The sequence below is a fragment of the Metopolophium dirhodum genome, chromosome 3 (assembly GCF_019925205.1).
Source record: "Metopolophium dirhodum isolate CAU chromosome 3, ASM1992520v1, whole genome shotgun sequence".
NCBI lineage: Eukaryota > Metazoa > Arthropoda > Insecta > Hemiptera > Aphididae > Metopolophium > Metopolophium dirhodum.
In genome coordinates, this window is record NC_083562.1 from 984,017 (window position 1) to 1,004,009 (window position 19,993).

The window sequence follows — 19,993 nt, forward strand, 5'->3', positions numbered from 1 at the left end:
TAGAAACCGACAATATTCCAAACGATACGTCGATGTTGCCGTGAGCGACCACGCCGGTCGTTGGTGTATATACTGTTTAATATACAATAAAAAAACGTTGGACGGCATAAACCTGCAATACCAACGTTCTGGTGCTGAACGTTGATACAAGATTAAAATTTTCAAAACGAGGGCGCATGCATGCGGTCACCAGCTCTGTATTTCCTAGTTTCGAACCGCATGATAATCGTCGTGTCTGTCCTCATGACATACTGACGGAAATATTGTCGCGGTTACCCGTTCGGGAGTGAACACAACGTACCATATTTTGACACGCCTGCACGGAAAATTATGTAATTCTCGACGCTGGTCCAAGCGTTGAAAAGTGATGTTCTTCCGTCCAGCGGACAGTAAGCGCTGTGCGGCGAGCGCGTGCGGTTTCTATTCTGACCGCGTGCTGTTCCGCCGCATTGCGATACGTCCGATGCGGTGAAATACAAGCGTTTTGATTTAACACATAGGCCATAAATATGTGGACACCCTAGGGCATGGCTTGTTTTTTTCTGAACGCTGCATGTACAGGTCGAACAGCGCCCGTATAAGATACGTATAAGATCAAATTAATATCAGTGGTGGTTAAATATGGGGGGGGGTAAAGGGGGTAGATCCCCTCATGACCTTTTTCAAATATTAATTATATTTTTAATGATCAATTAATAGTGTAAAAAGTTAAAAATCAGACACCCACCCCCCGCGATAAAATAATTTGACCACAACTGATTAATATATAGGTACATACCTATACGTTAGCGTATACATCGATAGTTTTGTTTGATATATAATATATATATATATCGGTACAGTTATACGCTTTTATCGTGAGTCGTGACTATTATAACTTACTATACCAGCTATACGGTTTTCCGTTAGTTTCAAATCCGTTATTGTGTGACTTTCACAGGTTAACACTGCGCTACCTATTATTTTAAGACAATCTTGTAATCTGCAAGACAAAATAACATAGAAAACTTAATCTGTTGTAGAGCATATACATGCCGACAAACCAATTCCCTGCAGCAACACGCATACATTTACCTATATTTACTTTTTTACAGGATTCCATATTTTGTACATCTCCGCGGAATATCAGCTGTTTCCTAAGTATATTATGGATTAGTGACCGACATACTCACATACTCGTCTATTCGATAAAATAACTATGGTTAATATAGTTTGATACTCGGTGGTGAATTTATATTATTAAGGTAACAAATCGCGTAACAGCGAATATTATAGTTTAATTCCTTACATCGCTTTTATATGATATAAGTCTTGTTGAGCAGACATTGGAGCCCCCTCAAAATGTCAGGTACTCTGGTTTCCCGATGTAAGCTTCACCAACACGACAACACCCCCACGTGTTGCGACATTGGCCGCAGTCCTATTCCTAGATACTCCTATATATCTATTGTATTGTATAGATTACAATCTACAAGTTAAAAGTAATACGACGCAATATTAACCTATGGCAGTTGCGATTACAAAATTGAGTTTACCGGAAAATATAGTAGGTAGGTACCTAGTCTAGAATCTAGATAACCGATTAGTATGCCAATTTATCAAATACCATAGGTCTAGGTGCAGGGTTATTCCTACTGATGTGCTGTTCTATGAAACAGTTTGGTGAATACCGAAAACGGTAAGAACAGTGTTGATTATGGATTGCCGTTGGAGGGGTTAGTTTATGGTTTCGGAGGCGGCAGAGGCGTGACAAAAAAAATTTGAGCGTGGGGGCTGTGTGGGAAGTGACCTATTTCAGTATTGGGCCAAATGCAGCCCTCGCATTCAGCTATGTGCCTGCAGCGATTGAAATAACTCACTTACCACCCTATTACCGCACAATATACCTATTATTTCGTTAAGTCAATAAAATCATTGGAAAATCTATCGGCTACAGTTTTTCCTTTGACACCGATTGACGGAAAATATCACGATTATCCGGACGCAAGTAAGCCGTGGGTTCATACTCACCACAGTTACGACGTCCGTCATGCCAAGTGTCTTTTATCGTATATGTATACCTATAGGTACACGGATTGTACCGTGTCACTATCATATGGTATCATTTACTATAACCACGATCTCCCGGTACATTTCTAGAGTTAAACCGAGCTAAAAGTTTTGGAAAGACACGTGGGACGACGTACCTGCAGTTGACGTGAAGGCTTAACGTAAAGTCGTAAACCTTTATACACGGTAAGCGTGAACCACGCTGTATGCATGCGTGAGCGGGTAACTATACGATAATAATTAATATTATTGTCGTCGTTGGTCAGACGCCGGTACGGGGTACTAACCTAACCCAGGCCAAATTTCTATGTATACGTCATAGGCGTAACTAGGTGGGTCGCGGTGAGGAGGCTGAATTCTGATCATATATTATAACCCCCCACCAATATTTTTATAAATATTTATTTATATAAACTTTTAGTTTATATTGTATGTAAGAAGACCACAAAAGAAAACAGTCGGTAAATCAGTTTACATGAATTGTCAAGACCAGTTTGTGACATCGCAATATACGCTTCTTCTCCTTTAAAACCTAACACAAACGGCGCTTGAAACACGATTTTCCATCACCTCATAGTTATGTCAACGGGCAACTTTGGCATGTTTACTGCTTATAGGTTTGCTATCACTGGCCTGTACAATATCATTCCCTAGTTACTGTTGTATGGATACAGGTACAGTACTACAGTTATTCAAACGCTTCTGCTGCCGCATTATTGGCGTTATTTATAGAATGCATGTTCTTAGCATATTTTATAAAACGCGTGTAATATATTATACACCTTCAATCTTCGAACACATACATTTTTAACGAATTTACAATAAATTATATAGGTTTGTAAAATCTATTTAAAACCTTATTAGTTATTACGACGTGTTGAATTTTTTTGGGTCGATTATATAATTTATAAATGTATATAATTCAAGCTTAAGACAGGCGTGTGAGCACGCTTAAAAAATCATGCTACATTTAAAATTATTATTATTGGAACCTTGATATAATACACTATACCCGCAGTGACATCTATCCGCTCACGATAGGTACCGTGAAAAATCACACCAGTCCAATATACTCTACAGGTGTCAGGTATGTATAATATATAAGTATTTTTTCTGTATGTAAGCTTATTGTGTAGTTTTGTTTAGGCGTACGTCAATAATTATATCATATTGTTATCAATCGCTTACTTTGCACCTGCGGCTGCATTGAATGTATTCCATATACGTGAATAATAACTACCAAGACAAGTACTATATTTGTTTTTTTTTTACTTCTACATAATATCTTGACATGCTAAAATCCTAAAAAGTCTAATAACAATGTTTAATATAGGTATAGTATAACATAATATCAATTTACCTAAGGGAAGAGTACAGCACCAACGGTCCAGGAAAACCTAAGTTTTTAGTAATAATATAGTAAAGCTGAGAGTGTCGAAAACCACACAGCCATATCCGAAACGGAAACAATCTTTGAGACCAGGAAGCAAAGTATTTGTAGTAGCCATGACCGGCTCTATCTATTAGCGCTCTATCGGCGGGACCACAGGACCCGATTTATACCAATACATCCAATATTTTTTGACGAGTAATTTACATAAAGGCCGTTTCGTATAGGATCGATCGTTTTTAATCAACGAATAGTTACAAATTACAATAAATTAGTATTAGGTACATTTAGTAAACATTTCGATAAATGAAAACATTAACTTTTATATAAATAATTATATTTTCAAAAATGTTTAATGAGTAAAAACGAAAAATAGGAATAAAAAAAAACTTAAAAATTATATCACTTCTTTTTACATAATTAAGATACCTATACTATACATATAACTTATAAGTATAATAATTATTGTTTGCAGTTTTGATAAAGATTATGTTTTGAACTTTGAGTTCATACTAGCCAATATTAAACAAATAGATGCCAAAATATAAATGTTAGCACTTACCAAATACTTTTTAAATTGTACGCATACATGGAGTTATAGCTTAATGAGTTTTATTAAAATACGTTTTGAAACCGGGAATTCAGCACGCTCGCAGAGTGAGCTTTCTTAACTTGTTTAATTCCTTGGCACAATTTTTTTTTTAAATTTTTCATTCCAATTGCGTCCGATGCGGCGAAATACAAGCTGTTTTGTTTTTCGACGCGAACGTATTTACTTTGGACACGGTGTAATAATTAATAAACTAGTATATTTATTCCAGAGAAAAAAGTTTTAAAAACTATGTTGCTATGGACAGATTATCTAACTTAAACCACACAAGTTTCTATGTCCACTTTTTTTTTAATATCGTGATATTGGCATCCATGAGTTTGTCATCGAAAGCAGAATCGATTGACAATAACTTAAAAATTTCCGTTAATTTTGAATATTCAAAAAGTGCTATGTCCAGATATATAGAAGCAGCTATCTATATGAGGCGCCTAGAACACAAGGGGTATAAGTGACATTCAAAAAAAAATTGAGATAAGTGCACAACTAAAATACGTATTTTTCGTTTTAATTTGTGGTAAAAAGAATTATGAATTATTTGTTATGTGCTGCGATCTGGTAGCAAATCAATTTTGGATTACCCGTAAAGAGATACACTGCACATATTTCAGGCGCGATTATTTCGAAATTCAAATAATGTTACTTATACCCTTTGTGTTCTAGCCACTTATAGGCGCCTCATATATAATATATGGTATATCCAAACATTAAAGATTTGTAGTTTAACAATTTTTAAAATGTGACATAGAACATGTGCAGTGCTCTTAAAATATAAATATCAGACAAAAAACTTATTTTTGCAACTACCAAAAATTACAAAAAGTGGATATAGCACTTGTGTGCTTTAAGATATACAATATAGTGTTTCAGTGTCGGAAATAATAAATTATATTATTCTCTGTCTTCTGTGTCACTGCAGTATAATACTATTTCTGTATTTTTGTTACAACGAACACTATACGAATAATTCATTATAATATTTTAAAAGTTATAACGCACTTTTTTTTATAAAATAATAATATATTAAATAGTGTATAATATCTATGATCATGTCGAATATCGCTGCAGTACAGAATATGTCTCCGAAGTCGACATTCGTTCACTGTCCGCCGAATTGATGCACCGAGTTTTCGCAGAGCTAAGAAATGACCCGACCTGCAAAATCGCATTGGCAAGTCGCGGTGATTTCGCTGAGCCGACGACAAGGCGATACATATTTTAAATGTCGAAGATTGCGGTGCAAACAGCTTCTACAACAAGAATATGCAGGAGGCTACGTCCTCCCCCAGACACTGATATACATATATAATTAATTAATTTTATAAAAATAATAAATTTGAAATACATATTATTTTTTAGGACCCCCCCCCCCCCCTAGAAAAATGTTGAAAATCCGCAACTGAATGGATTCATCGCTCTACTCAGAATCAGAAAACTACTCGTTCGAACTTAAATTTTAATGAATGAAAATGTTCAGAAAAATTGTCCGCTAAATAGTTTATAGTAGAAAAAGAAAATTCATTTGAATAATAGAAGTTTGCATCTCTACAAAAGTACAGAATACTCCTTAAGTTGTCCAAAAAATCTCAAGAAATTGAAAATATGATTTTAAGTACATTCAAAAATTACAAAAATCTGATTTTGAATAACATATTGAAGAAAAAAGTATACAATATGGTGTGATGAAGTATTAGTATTAAATAATTAAATTTTCTAAGATTAAGAGAGGAGAAAGAGATTCATTAGTTAACTCCTTACACAAATATTTATAAAACCAACATATTTTGTTCAAAACTATTTGAATTTAGGTTAATATTTATTTATTTATTTTTTCATTAATGTATATTCACTAAAAACTATTTGAACATCAGTATAATATGTAAGACGCTGCATTATTTTATTTTATCAATATTATTACTTTTAATGTAAATGGTGACACTAATAGATGATGAGTACTCCAGACAGTGGCCACAGTTTGAGTTTGAGTATTTTACCCTAAGCGTCCAGACTTCTTGAGACATACAGTTTTCGTGATGTCATGGATTGGTTAACATTTTATACTTAGATCACATAATTTAATAATTAAAAACCTTTTTGTTAGTTTTTCTAATTTTATAAGCTTAATACAGATATAATTATTACAATAATAAATAAACACAATATATTTTTACTATGTATATTTTAATCTCAAACTCTTTAATTTAGACAAATACAAATCTCAATTTAAAATTAACCTAACAATAACTTATTTTGTTTTCGTTAATAAATTAAAATTAGTTGTAATAGCATAAAAGCCATAAAGCAATCTTTTATTTAAACTTGAAAGTAGAATCCAATAATGATATAATACTTAATATGAATATACATGAGATTAATTAATGAAACGGCACATTATGTAATGAGTATAATTATGAAAATCTAGCTTTAAATTCCTCAAGAGTCAGTACTGGTCCAAATTCGTTTGAAGGATCCATTGAAATGAAATTATCCAAATTGTGAACTTTATCTGCAATGAGTAAAACACAAAAATTTTAATATATTTCATTTAAACTCTAAATCATAATATTATACATTAATACTATTTATTTATTATATAATAATTATTACTATTTTTCTTTCATAAATTGTATAATAGTCAATAGGTCAAATGTTAAAATATTATTGATGTTTAATACGTACACTTTTAATTTAAACACTATAAATTGGTGAATGTGTCAATTAAATAATTTATTTTTACTGTGTTATCTTTAATTATTATTATACTCACTTTCAAGTACATACATCAATATTTTAACTTTCAAATATGAAAGAATTTAAAAAAAAATATATACTATTTATTCCACACAGTAACAAGTATACATATACAAATAAAAACAGTAGTCAACATGTTGAGGAATAATTTATAATTGTATAAGGCATGTATTATACACCTGGTTTAATTTCAAATTTAAAAATCTTTTGTAAAAGTCATTAGGTACAAAGTTAGCGTTTGCAGATTAGATGCAATTTATTTCACGCTCTCCATTATATTAATAACTAAAATAGATAATGATTTTTTAGCGGCTCACAATATACAGGGTAATTAATTTAATTATTTTATAATGAATGTCTTATGTTAAGTAGATCACTCCGTATACATAAATTTGTTATCTTTAATTTTCAATCCAAACAATAACAATAATTAGTGGTAAAAAAGTATTGTTTATACCTTCATTTAAAATTGGAGGATATGGCGGTGGTGGTGACATCCAACCGCCTTCTTCTATCATGTGGTTTCTATCAGATGAAAATTGAGCCACGAATACATCAGCATCAACAACTTTAAAATAGCTAAATATTGGAATAATAATTGTAGTTTAAATCATATTATTATTATTAAATTAAATATACCGTTTAGAGTGAGATTCCTTAAATTCCTCTCTAATAGCTTCCTTAGAGTACTGTGCGAAAGGAACAGGGAATGGCAATCTAGTGTCCATATCAAAAACCAAAGTTTTATCAAGATGCTGAACAATCAAGAATACATGGTAATCCTATTCATACATTATTCAAAAAAAAAAAAAATGTATGAGTTATTTTTTCTAATAGTAAATAATTGATAATTTAATCATTTTTTTATACCCAAAACACAAGTCCTTCATTATGGCTACTGTTTTGATTCCACAAGTGTACGCATTTATTATAGTTGGACACAAAAATAACGTAACATTTCATGTTTGGCGTGGATTTGTTTAAATCTAGTATCAGTTTAGCTAGTTGCCAAATATTTTCCTCGCTGGAAAATAAAAATAACAAATAGTTTAGTTTATAATTTTAGGTTTGACATATAGTTCAAACTATTATTGTAGTTGTCATATGAATGATACTTAAGAGAACATCTCTCGACCACATTTGTTGTCTCCGTCGTAAAAGTGCAAAACATAGCAAACTTGCACTCGGCAGTTTACGTTCAGCTTCGTTAGTTTTAACAATGAGTGAATTGACTTATTATCAATCTCTAAGGGGTAACATTGTTGTTAATGATGTTTTACAATATTTTAATTTTGAAGCGAGTTATAAGTGTACAAGATATTACAATTTAAAAATGCGCTTAAAATTAAAATATCGAAAAAACACCTCCAACAAATCACAATGGTTTAACCTTTGTTTGATAATGGCCTCCAATATTAAAACTAACGAAGCTAAACGTGACGTCGCAAGAGTACCATGTTACGAACATCTTGTGTCGAAACAACAAAAATGGTGGGTGAGAACTGAGAAGTGTTTTTACGGTGAAATATTGAAAAGTTAACTACGAAAAATGTTTGGCACGAACGATTCGGATTATTGAGAAATGCCAAGTCAGTTCGTGTCGCGTGTGTAAACAGAACATCATGGGGTCTGTTGTCAGCCATTACGAACAAAGTATACACAGCATGTATACATGTCGGATATACATACCAGAAGCATGCCGTGTACATGCAATCGGATTTCTGAGGGATAACCAAACTCGAAGACTGTTCCGATTCCGAACTCATCTCTCAGCCGTTCGCGACGGATTCCGTTGACGATGACGCGTATGCGATTGCCAAGTAGTCGGTAGGCAGGACCGAAGGCTTAAGTATATTTTCTAATTTTTCAAGGATACAAACGTCAATACTCAGTACCAGATGCACGGCTATAGGTGCAATTGTGCGTCGTCATCGTCATCAAATTGGGTTATCTATGTATTAATTCAACCTCCATCAATGGTAACATATGGTATAGTAGCGTACAGTTGAACCACGGTTGAAATCCCTGTAAACCATCTGGTTAAAACACGATACTAATTCACCGTACTGTGAATTGTAGGTGTTTAGTTTATTAAACGACAAATTTAATGTGATTATTAATAAAATATTTAAATATAATAATGTACACTCTATACCATGACCGAATTACCAAGTAGTTGTACCTAATTATTAAGTCATGATCTGTACTATCCCAGACAGCAATTTTTTGTTTAATAATATTATTAAAACATTATACTAACGAATAATATTAGTATAACGTTATTATAATACTATTATAATATTATCATTACAAAATGTTAGTAATTTGTATAGTTAAATCGTTTTAAATTAATGTTTTACATAAACAATAATAAATTTGGTATTGGTAATAAGACAAAAAAATTTTGAACACGAATCGCACGCTTTACGCGGTGCACGGATAGTACCGCGTTGAAAATGTGCATTTTATAATATTCCCATTTGACATTACACGATCACAGTGCAAAAACAAAGTACAGACAAAGTTAAAAAAAAGATCTAAAGATTTATTATTTATTAAGAAGATGTTAGATTGTCAGCTGTCATCACTAAATACCAATGCATAATTTGTTTTCTCTCACCAACCCACCCACAACAATTCAACATACTAAATGTGCTTTTAGCAGCAGTGCAGGCAGTTTGGTGTGATTAACTTTTAAATTAGACTGAATTGATCGATGTATCTGAAAGGTAAGGATATTATCTAGGATACCTCATAGACTTTTATTGATATTTTAATTTTACAAAGAATCATACCTTAATTTTAATATTATACATTGATTAAAATATTAAATACACATAATAATATAATCAATATTTAATAAAGTATATTTAATCAATGCTTAATAGACATTATAATATAAGGTCTATGCATAACATTAATCCAAAGTTACCTTACTCTCGTGTTTTTTATTCACAAATTACGTGAATCCCGGGAGAGAAGCAATTATTCGCATTTCGCAGTATAGTAGACAGTAATTGACATAAATTGTAACTGTCTTGTCGTAGGCGATCGATTTGTGTCGCAAAGATAGAATAATAATAATAGTCTATGGTATCACTGGTATCATTACAGAAGTATTTAGTTCATGGTATCATTGCGCATACCGTCCAGTCGGCGTGTCCCATAGAGTAATATAATATTATATTAGTGTTGGTGTCGCCGCTCTGATTGATAAGAATACGAAATGCGATCGGGTATCTGATAAAAAATATAAAAATATAAGGTATCTAGGTGCTATGATAATGTTCGGAAGATTTAAAAAATACAAATCGGCCAAATTGACAAATTGTCGTGTCGAATGTAATTAATTGATCATTGCGTGTCGTCGGCGTATTTATCGTTCGCGTCAATGTACTGCTCGCCGCCGCGACGTCAGAAACACCTGCTTAGTGCAGTACGTTGTTGGCACGCGTTGGTATTCCGATATTCGAACTGGCACATCACACCTTGGTGATAATATGCTGTACACGAATTGTGTGGCTGAGGAATAATGTCCACAGCGAACCCAATAGGCGATGATGCACTTCGGATATCCGATCACAAACCTCTCATTACATGCAAGCTACTTTATTATACTGTTATTTAGATTTGCCAGTCTTCCATTCTGCCACTAACAAGTCGATGTCGACATTGTGTTTGTTTCAGATGCCGGTGACAAGGAACTATTTGAAAATTTGAAACTTGTGCTCAGCCAGTCGCTTAGTCAGGAACCGATCGAATGGAGGCGCCAGTATGGCAGACCCATGAAAATGGTCACTTTGTCCACAGACTTTGTGCCATTCAATAAAGATGCTGTGGCTGAACAAATCGGCAGTCGTAATTTGGTTGGCCGTCCAATAATGCATACGTTTTGGACTCAGTGTTTGGTAAGCAATTTACATATTAAAATTTTTTGAATAATTTCAATCCAAACATTGAACAGATTATTTTTCTATTAATATTTTTTAATACACACACCTACCTATACTCCATTAACTGTTTACTAGATTATGGTTAATTTCAAGTTAATTGTATTTCTATTTTAATCTAAACTATTTTTTTGTATTTTTAGGATATGGAAGTGTATAAATCGTTACTAAGAGATGAAATTGATAAATGGATGAATGAAATGAACAAGCACAATATTATTGATTGGGTAATAGTTGTAGTTGAAACTTATGACTTGAGAAAACATAGTAAATTATTGCCTCGAACAACTGTCTTTGACAAGATCAAAAGTGATTTTGCTGAAAAAAAAGCTGATCGGTATACCTTGCATTTATTCTAATATTAATTATTAATCAATATATTAATCATGCAGTAATTAAACTGAAGCATTTTATTTATATTTAGCTGTTTATCTGTAATAAATCCTCCTAAATCAGAAGTCCGATGTGGCAGCAGTGCGTGGAGGGCATTGATCACCAATGTACGTCTATTAATTTTGTCTGCGTTTGATAGATTGTTTTTAAAATATGAAGATAATATAAGAAATTATAGAGAACAGCGAAATGATCCGTCTTGGAGTTTTTGCAAATATTTTTTATATCAAGTAATACACATTTTTGCATATTTCTAATTTACAAAATTATTCTTTTAAATATTACATTTATATAGGAAGAATTAGCGTTTGCCCTAGAAATGCTAGGAATTCATGATGAAGCTTTAGTCCAATATGATGAACTAGATGCCATGTTTACCCAATTTATATTAAATTCTCAAGTTGGAAGTAAAAATTACTTATCTAGGTAGCATATTCACTCTTTATTTATTTATGTTATTTTTTTTAGATGTTCCTCAATGGCTGACTGAATTCCAAGTTGTCTTAGAATGGTGGTCTGCTGTATTATTTATGAAAAATATAAGTCGTAAACAAAGGGAAGCCATTAAAATTAGAAAACTATCACTTCTTGAATTTAGATGCTATTTGTTTTCACGTCAAGCGTCTCTATTGATGGCTGCATCCAAACCTTGGATTGTGCGTATTACTTTTGTGTTTAATTTATTTTCATAGACAGTAAGTTATTGATGTTAATTTTAGGTGGCAGAAAGAGCATTGATATTTCTCCATCAGGCAGTAAGTGACTTGAAAACATTGGAAATTGAATGTCCACAAGGTTCAGTTGCTTGTTGGGTTTTACAATGCTGCGCTCAAATTTTAGTTATTTGTCAATCTGTTAAAAAACCAGAACATTTAGAAGAATGCTCTCATCACACTGCTCCGCTTTTATATTATTCATTGAAAAAAGTAAATATTAATGATAACTGATTATTTAATTGATTATGCATTTTTTAATTTAAATTTTATGTTAAGTTATACGAGTTAGGAGATCTTTGTGGACTACTCCCAGGCAGTGTTCAAACTTCTGAACAACTTCATATTGTACAAGTTTTATGTGGTGGAATGCAAAGTGGTCACGATTTGACTACAGCTACTGAATCTGTAGCAACTCTAAAAACAGCTCTTTCATCCTCTGAAACATTCAGCAAACATTATTTGGTATGTTAAATATTGTATAATATATTATATTAGTATAAATAATAATTATTTTAATAATATCAACTACTACAATTGTATTTGTTCAGGATATAGCTGAATTAGCAATTAGCACTTATAAACATAACAAATTAATGAGATGCGCACATAGTTTAGTTGGTTTGGAACTAGCTAAATTTTACACATTGTCTGGGGATACTACAAAAAGAACTATGTTTTTAGTTAAAGCCCTAAAACTATTTGAACAAGATAACTGGAAATTATTAATAGTACAAACAAATTTAGAATTAGTCAAATGTTTTAAAAAAATTGGCAATGTTGACCAGTATGTTTTATTTTTTTATTAATTTACTACTGTTCTAATCTTTTTTATTATAGCACACCTATATTAACTAATTTGATTTTTTTTTTTTTAAACAGATTTGTTAAAACGTGTTTACAATTAGCTTCCTCAGTTGAATGCAACATAAAAGTTAGACAAGATCATTTTGACCAGATGTCAAGAATGATTCAAGATTCAAATATAGGTAAGATATTTTAGAATTAGTTAATAATTAATATATGTTTATACAAAACAATATTGTAATTCTATAACAATTTTGTATTTTCTAAAGAATCAAAGATGATATTTTAACTAATCATTAAAGTATTGTCTAAAAATAATCAAATTCCATGCATACTTAACTAATTTACATTTTGATGTATATTTTAAAAAATATATAACTCAATCCTATTTACTGGTATAAATTAATGCTTTTGTCTTAAAGATTCTACTCATTGAAATTAATGTAAGTAGTATTTCTCTTTAAAGTTTATTTGAAAATGTAAGAACATTACTTTATCTATCTAGTATAATTTACATTAAATTGTATTACTATATGAAAATGATGGGAACATTTAGTTCTTAGAAGTGTTTAAAACATTGTGAAATCTTTCAAAGACTTTGTCACTACCAATGATTTAATATTCACTAGAAAAATATCTCAAGTATTTTAACTGTTTGATTAAATGTTAATAGATACTCCATCTGCACAGAAGGAAATGGACTATTTCATATTACTAATTGACAATTATTAAAAATGATTAGCTGCATTGCACTTGACTATCATGTCTAACAGTTGCAGTACTGTTTTCATAAATATTACAAAATTACAATCATGTATAAATGATGTAATACAAATATACAATACTAATTAAAATTAATTTGACCAATAATTATAGAATGTATTTATCCAACGGACGATGTAATAGTATTGGCTCAAATAGATGTGAAATGCAACAATGAAGAAAGTAATTATCCGTCAACAGTGTCACTAAAATTTAAAAGCAATCTTCCTAAAACAGTTTTGTGTCCAAAAATCGCCATTTCTGTGGTAATTGGATCTGCATTGAAAAAAATGAAAAGTAAATTAAGCTTAGTAAAAAGCACCTATAGCTATGATATAAACAAAGGTAATATATTACCTATGACTTACAATCATAATTATCAACAAGATGGCCACTTTGCATCTACCGGTATAACTTGCTTAAATCAAAAATCATACTTGAGGTGATTAATTGTCAATTCTGATAATTTGATATTTATTTTGACATACTATTAGTATTATTAATCTTTAATTTATTAATATGTAGGCGACAAGATAGTCAAAGAAGAAAGCCATCTATGAATTATAACAAAAATGATTATCATGATATAATATCTGCAAATAATGTAAATATTCAACCTGGGATGAATAGTATCGATCTAACACTTAATGTAAATATTAAATAATAAACATTAAATATTCATAGTTTTGATAATTTTATTAATAAACTATTGTTGAACTATAAATTACTGATAGTCCAGAAATAAAATATATTTGTTGCTATCTGACAGTAATTTTGTAGGACTGCACAAACTAGTATTCTAAGACTAAAAAACATTTTTTGATAATATTTTAGAATTCAAATAATATAGAATCTGGAATATACTTCTTAGACAAATTATCTGTAATATTACAACCTCGCCTAGAATTGATGACAAGTATACCATTTGGTCTTATGTTTGCATTAAAAAATATTAACTCAACTGCTCAGCTTGTTTTACCAGTTAATAAATGTTTATTTGCTGGTATTGAAGAAATGTCTACATTGTTTCTTCAGTTTGGGACAAAATCGAAAAAAGTAGTTATTTTTTTTCTAATTACCTTAACCAATAACCTGCTTATACTTACTAATTTTTTATTTTTATTTTTACTTAAGATTGTTGAGAAAATCCGATTGCATTCCACGCCTGGTTTAACTTTTTGTTTGGAAGATAGAACAGAGTTTTGTTCAGAAATGTATGTAAAATCTCCATTATCTATGAATTCTAGTCATTCAGTATCTTTACCCATTAAATTTTTCGCCCAGTTGCCGCCATTAAAAGATCATCCTAGAATAGTTCAACATAAGGTAATTTCTGTTTTCAAATATATTTCAAAATTTGTTGATAATAACTATAAATGTATTTTAGTTGTGGATAAAATGTGAAACTTCATCAGGTGATGAAGAAATGATTTGCGTTTCAATAGACTTTAATCTTCCACTAACTGTAACTCATCGGTTACATACTTGTCATTATCGTAAATTTGTTGGCATAAACATTGCTTGCCATACTGATTGGTCTTTGGCTTTGATGATACCAGAAATAATTGGTGTTAGTCCTACTAATTCTGTTGTTGAGTTAACTTCATTGAACCCAACATGTGACACGTTGACTGTAAGTATTCAATAAGTATCTCGAAGTTGGTGGATATTTTTTCTTTTTATTTGTTGGGTTAAACATTAGGGGTTTAAATTTAGGCAGAAGATTGCATGCTGTGGATATGAAGAATTGTTCCTTTTTGGAGGTATTTACCTCTTTATAAATGCACATTTTTCTTAGTTTATGCATCATTATTATATTTATAGTGTTTTTATTTTTTGACATGCAGGGCTATCTAATATTGTACTAGTGAATTAAATTTAATAAAATATATTAAATTTAAATAATTTTCTTTAGTGCTTGAAAAATGGTGAAACAATTGGCTATTTGTGGGAAATCAATTTGTCTTCGACAGACATCAAAACAATAGGACCGTTAGCTGAATCATTAAAGTTAAATTTCCAAACAAAGTATTCATCTGCTGAAAAACCAGATTGTACTCAAGATTTAAATTTTGAGTTTACAATAAACAATTATAAGGTAAAAAGTTAATGTTATTTTATTTAATCACTTTTCATGAGTATTAACAGTGAATTAAATTATATTAAACCAGACACTACTTTTAATTGAAAGTGGAGTTGAAATGGCCGGTAAAAGTGGAGAATTCTGTCGCATGAATACAGTGTGTACATACACTGCACATTTCAAGAGATCTGAACATTCTGAACATCTAAACATTCCTCAGAGTGAAATTTCATTTAAATATGAAATTGTTGCGGACAAAACAATGTGGGCAGTTTGTGGTCGTGGATCTGGTACAATAATAAGAGCTTTTAATAAAATTATTTTTAAAAAGAATATCATTTGTTGTGTCTGTCTTACAAACGCATAACATAATCAGCAAAACTACATTCATCATCAGTTTACATTTAGTTTTGATAGTTATATTGTTAACTTTAAATTTGATAATAGTTCACTCTAATAAGTAATAACAAATACTAACTAACAAAATTAAATGTTCACTGCTGTACATAATTTTGCTTTACTACGCGCTTGTAAAACGAAGACTACTAAAATAATAAATGAGAATAAAACATCCACTTAAGGGGATTCGATACCGTGATTTTCTGTTTTTGTCTAACACACACACGTGACATAGGATTTTAGACTGATTCTTTGCCAAACATACCAATTGATCTAATGAAGCGATAAGAATTCTAAAAACAGATTTGAATTTGTCATCAAGTCTTCTTAAAATTAATTTTTCCACATTTTCAATTTTTTGATTTTAACTTCTCCAAAAATTAAAATACGACAATTTTTAAATACTCTATCAAGTAGATTTGATGACAAATTCAAATCTGTTTTTCAGATTTCTTATCGCTTTAATAGATCAATTGGAATGTATGGCAAAAAACACGTCTAAAATACTATGTCGCGCATGTGTTAGACAAAAACAGTAAATCACGGTATCGAATCCCCTTAACAATTTAGGCTAATTATTATATCGTATGTTTAAACTTGATGTTAAATATAACTAAAACAATCTCATTATGTTCTTTAATTATTCGTGTAGATGTTATTACATTTCCACCAAATTCAATATCACAGACTGTTTCAGTCGAAGTAATGCCATTGATGAGTGGATTTTTACCGATACCCACGTTAAATGTTTTTCGGTACTTTCCATCCAATTCACGTCAAAACATTGGTAAGCTAACAGCATTGATATTTTTCTATGATTAATTTCCAAGGCAATTCATTACTGAATTCCTTCTAACTAAATGTATAAATTGAAACCAATGATGGTATTCATTTTTAGATTAATTTTTATTTTTTAGAATCTAAATTGGAACAATTTTCAACTGGTCAAGTATACGATGCAAGTAAAGGTGTCCAAACACACGTATTACCTCGTATAACAGCAGATACATCCTAAGTAAAATAATTATTTTTATAGTATTATCCAAAACATTTTATTGCTCATGTTATAATATACGTCATATATAATATTTTAAATTCAAATTTCATATGCATACAATATATTTATATAATTATTCTTGTTGCCATTGTTTAATATATGTTATACATATAATATATTATTGTACAGGGTTTATAATACATAGTATTATATATTACATGTTATTTTATTTTATAGATAATTGACTTTTTTATTATTTATTAATTTTTATAAAATATATACAAATTATTATATTTGATTAAGAAAGTAAAAAATTATATTGCCTACTTAATTGAGTAAGTTATCCACCTATATGTTTAATACAATAATTATTATCCTCTCTGTTAGGACTTCACTTCTAAACGTATTAAAGTAAATACAATTTTTAAATATTGTCTTAAAGAATATAATATAATATTATTACATTTTATATTTTAAAATTAAGATCTTTCTATGATCATGAAATGTAGATGGTATGCAATTCTTTCTTTAGTAGCTTAGCTATTATATTATTACTAGTTGTCCTGGCTTGTTATTCTTTTTTAATTTTTTTTTGCCTTAGTAAAATCCACTAATACATGATAGTACTTACTAATATTTTAGATTCTGCGCAGAGCGATGAATGTATTGATTTTACAATGATGTGTTTTTTTAAAAAAATTTTTGTTTTCACATTTTAAGACAGTAAAAGCGCTTAGATTTTCTTCAACAGTATCAGTATAGGAAAGTGAATCTACTTGGTACTTTAGAGGGTCAAAAGTAAAACTTTCCCGATAGTTCTTAGAGCGCCAGGGAAAAAAAAATAATTATGAAAAACGGGAATTTCTACGCAAAATCGCTTTTTGACAGGTTAGGTTTAAAACAAATGACCATGAACACATGACATTTTTACTGATTGTTTATATTAGCATTTTCTATACACCATAACATTTTCAAAATATTTTTACTTTTTTTGAGATGTTTACGGACATTGTCAATTTCCATTTTTATGTTTTTTTTCTATAAATATCAATAAAATATTACCTGTTGAGTAAAAAAGCTTGAAAATTTAATAGAAGGCTCCTGATATATCGTTCTAATAGCAGTTGAAAAATATTAAAAATACATAGGCACAATTTTTTTTTATAAGCATTTAAAGTTCAAATTTTTACAACATTTATCAAATTTATAATTTATTAATTATTTTGTAGTTAAAAATGTATAAAATGTTTAACTTTTATGGCTAAGGATTGAAAATTTAAAACAAGGCTCCACGTAAATAGGTTATATATAAATTACTTTATTCACAATAATATCATCAAATATACTTGGTAATATTATAGGCTGACTGGCCGTTTTCGCTCAGAATCGTTTTTCTTATACAATGATATTATATCATAGAATTCAAATTCAACACCATCCATTACAGTGACCCACTTGTAACCTACTGTATAGCAGAGCGACATCCACTTATACACCTTTTAGATTCTGAGCGAAGCGATGAATGTATTGATTCTACAATGATGTGTGTTTTTTTTTTTGTTTTTTTTTTTATTTTTTTTTTTATTTTTTTTTTTATTTTTGTGTCTGTCATCACCTTTTAGGACAGTAAAAGTGCTTGGATTTTCTTCAATAGTAACTTTTCTGATAGGAAAGTGAATCTAGTTGGTACTTTGGGGGGTCAAAAGTAAAAATTTCCCAGTAGTTTTCACAAGCGACGTGAAAAACAAAAGAAAAATTAAGGAAAAACGGGAATTTTTACGCAAAATCTGTTTTCGAGAAAATCGATTTTGTTTTTTGGTGTAACTCTAAAACAAATGACCGTAGGGACATGAAATTTTGACTGAATGTTTATATTAGCATTTCCTATACACCATAAAATTTACAAAATATTTTGACTCTTTTTGAGCTGTTTACGGCCATTGTCAGTTTTCAATTTTTTTAGTTTTTTTTTCTATAAATATCAAAAAAATTTTATCTGTTGAGTAAAAAAGCTTGAAAATTTAATAGAAGGCTCCTAGGTTATTGTTTCAAAGGCAGATGAAAAAAATTAAAAATCCTTAGTCACAGTTTTTAATTATAAGCATTTAAAGTTCAAATTTTGACAAAATACGGAAAAATAGCAAATTATTTTGATGAGAATTCATAAAAATTTTTCTTTTTAAATCTAAAGTTTAAAATGTAATACGATATTTCTCATAAATTTGTCGAACTTTATCAAAAAAATGTCTACAAGAAAGTCAAATGAAATTTTTAGGAGCGTTTGAAATTCATATTTTTACAACATTTGATATTCACTCGATTTCTCATGTAACGATTTTCTTATTTTGTTATAAGAAAAAAACGAATGACTGTAGATGCGTGAAAATTTCACTGATTGTTTATATTAGCATTTTCTATACACGATAAAAGACTCTTTTTGAGCTGCATTTTCTATACACCATAACATTTTCCAAATATTTTGACTTATTTTGAGCTGTTTACGGACATAGTCATTTTTCAATTTTTTTAGTTTTTTTTTCTATAAATATCTATAAAATTGTATTTGTTGGGTAAAAAAGCGTGAAAATTTAATGCAAGGCTCCTGATATAATGTTACAATAGCAATTGAAAAATATTAAAAATACATTGGCAGAATTTTTTTTTAAGCATTTAAAGATCAATTGTTGATAACATTTATCAAATTTAAAATTTAATAATTATTTTGTAGTTGAAAATTTATAAAATGTTCAACTTTTATAGCTAAGGATTGAAAATTTAAAACAAGGTTCCACGTAAATAGGTTATATATAAATTACTTTATTCACAATAATATCATCAAATATACTTTGTAATATCATAGGCTGACTGACCGTTTTCGCTCAGAATCGTTTTTTTTATACAATGATATTATATCATTGAATTCAAATTTAACACCATCCATTACAGTGACCCACTTGTCACCTACTGTACAGCAGAGCAACATCCACTTATACACCTTTTTTAAGTTTCTTACTCTATGAATATCAATAAAATTGTATTTATTGGGTAAAAAAGCTAACCCACCTTTTTTGATCTTAAATTCGATAAAT

At 30.0% G+C, this 19,993-nt stretch overlaps 2 protein-coding genes across 4 annotated transcripts; one reads left to right on the top strand and one right to left on the bottom strand.

Moving 5' to 3' along the window:
- Positions 1-6,211: 6,211 nt before the first annotated feature.
- On the bottom strand, positions 6,212-9,870 carry LOC132941012 (protein N-terminal glutamine amidohydrolase). Of its 2 annotated transcripts, none has more exons than XM_061008859.1 (6): positions 9,733-9,870; positions 8,490-8,825; positions 7,671-7,824; positions 7,440-7,582; positions 7,258-7,379; positions 6,212-6,555 (listed from the first exon to the last, which is right to left on the bottom strand). In XM_061008859.1, exons 2-6 carry the CDS (start codon positions 8,564-8,566, stop codon positions 6,458-6,460), a joined length of 594 nt encoding a protein of 197 aa, XP_060864842.1. In that variant the 5' UTR covers positions 8,567-8,825; positions 9,733-9,870; the 3' UTR covers positions 6,212-6,457. The 2 variants fall into 2 exon arrangements, with proteins under 2 accessions (XP_060864842.1, XP_060864843.1); XM_061008860.1 differs by having other exon boundaries at positions 9,738-9,848.
- Positions 9,871-10,038: 168 nt separating this feature from the next.
- Positions 10,039-17,224, top strand: LOC132941011 (trafficking protein particle complex subunit 10). 2 transcript variants are annotated; one of them, XM_061008857.1, is made up of 19 exons: positions 10,044-10,399; positions 10,488-10,708; positions 10,894-11,087; positions 11,175-11,373; positions 11,439-11,550; positions 11,612-11,799; positions 11,863-12,069; positions 12,136-12,321; positions 12,408-12,643; positions 12,739-12,845; positions 13,540-13,867; positions 13,951-14,074; positions 14,260-14,481; positions 14,560-14,751; positions 14,813-15,058; positions 15,341-15,523; positions 15,597-15,798; positions 16,560-16,694; positions 16,825-17,224. In XM_061008857.1, exons 1-19 carry the CDS (start codon positions 10,333-10,335, stop codon positions 16,920-16,922), a joined length of 3,447 nt encoding a protein of 1,148 aa, XP_060864840.1. In that variant the 5' UTR covers positions 10,044-10,332; the 3' UTR covers positions 16,923-17,224. The 2 variants fall into 2 exon arrangements, with proteins under 2 accessions (XP_060864841.1, XP_060864840.1); XM_061008858.1 differs by lacking the exons at positions 14,260-14,481; positions 14,560-14,751; positions 14,813-15,058 and having other exon boundaries at positions 10,039-10,399.
- The last annotated feature ends 2,769 nt before the right edge of the window (positions 17,225-19,993 follow it).

Excerpts from the sequence above, each read along its gene's own strand:
- LOC132941012 (XM_061008859.1), bottom strand. The coding sequence starts at position 8,566 with ATGAGTTCGGAATCGGAACAGTCTTCGAGTTTGGTTATCCCTCAGAAA. Across the intron at positions 7,380-7,439 it reads AAGGAATCTCACTCTAAACG|CTATTTTAAAGTTGTTGATG; the intron begins GTATATTTAATT and ends TCCAATATTTAG. Across the intron at positions 6,556-7,257 it reads TCCTCCAATTTTAAATGAAG|ATAAAGTTCACAATTTGGAT; the intron begins GTATAAACAATA and ends TACTCATTGCAG.
- LOC132941011 (XM_061008857.1), top strand. The coding sequence starts at position 10,333 with ATGTCCACAGCGAACCCAATAGGCGATGATGCACTTCGGATATCCGAT. Across the intron at positions 14,752-14,812 it reads CTAGAATAGTTCAACATAAG|TTGTGGATAAAATGTGAAAC; the intron begins GTAATTTCTGTT and ends AATGTATTTTAG. Across the intron at positions 15,524-15,596 it reads TTACAATAAACAATTATAAG|ACACTACTTTTAATTGAAAG; the intron begins GTAAAAAGTTAA and ends ATATTAAACCAG.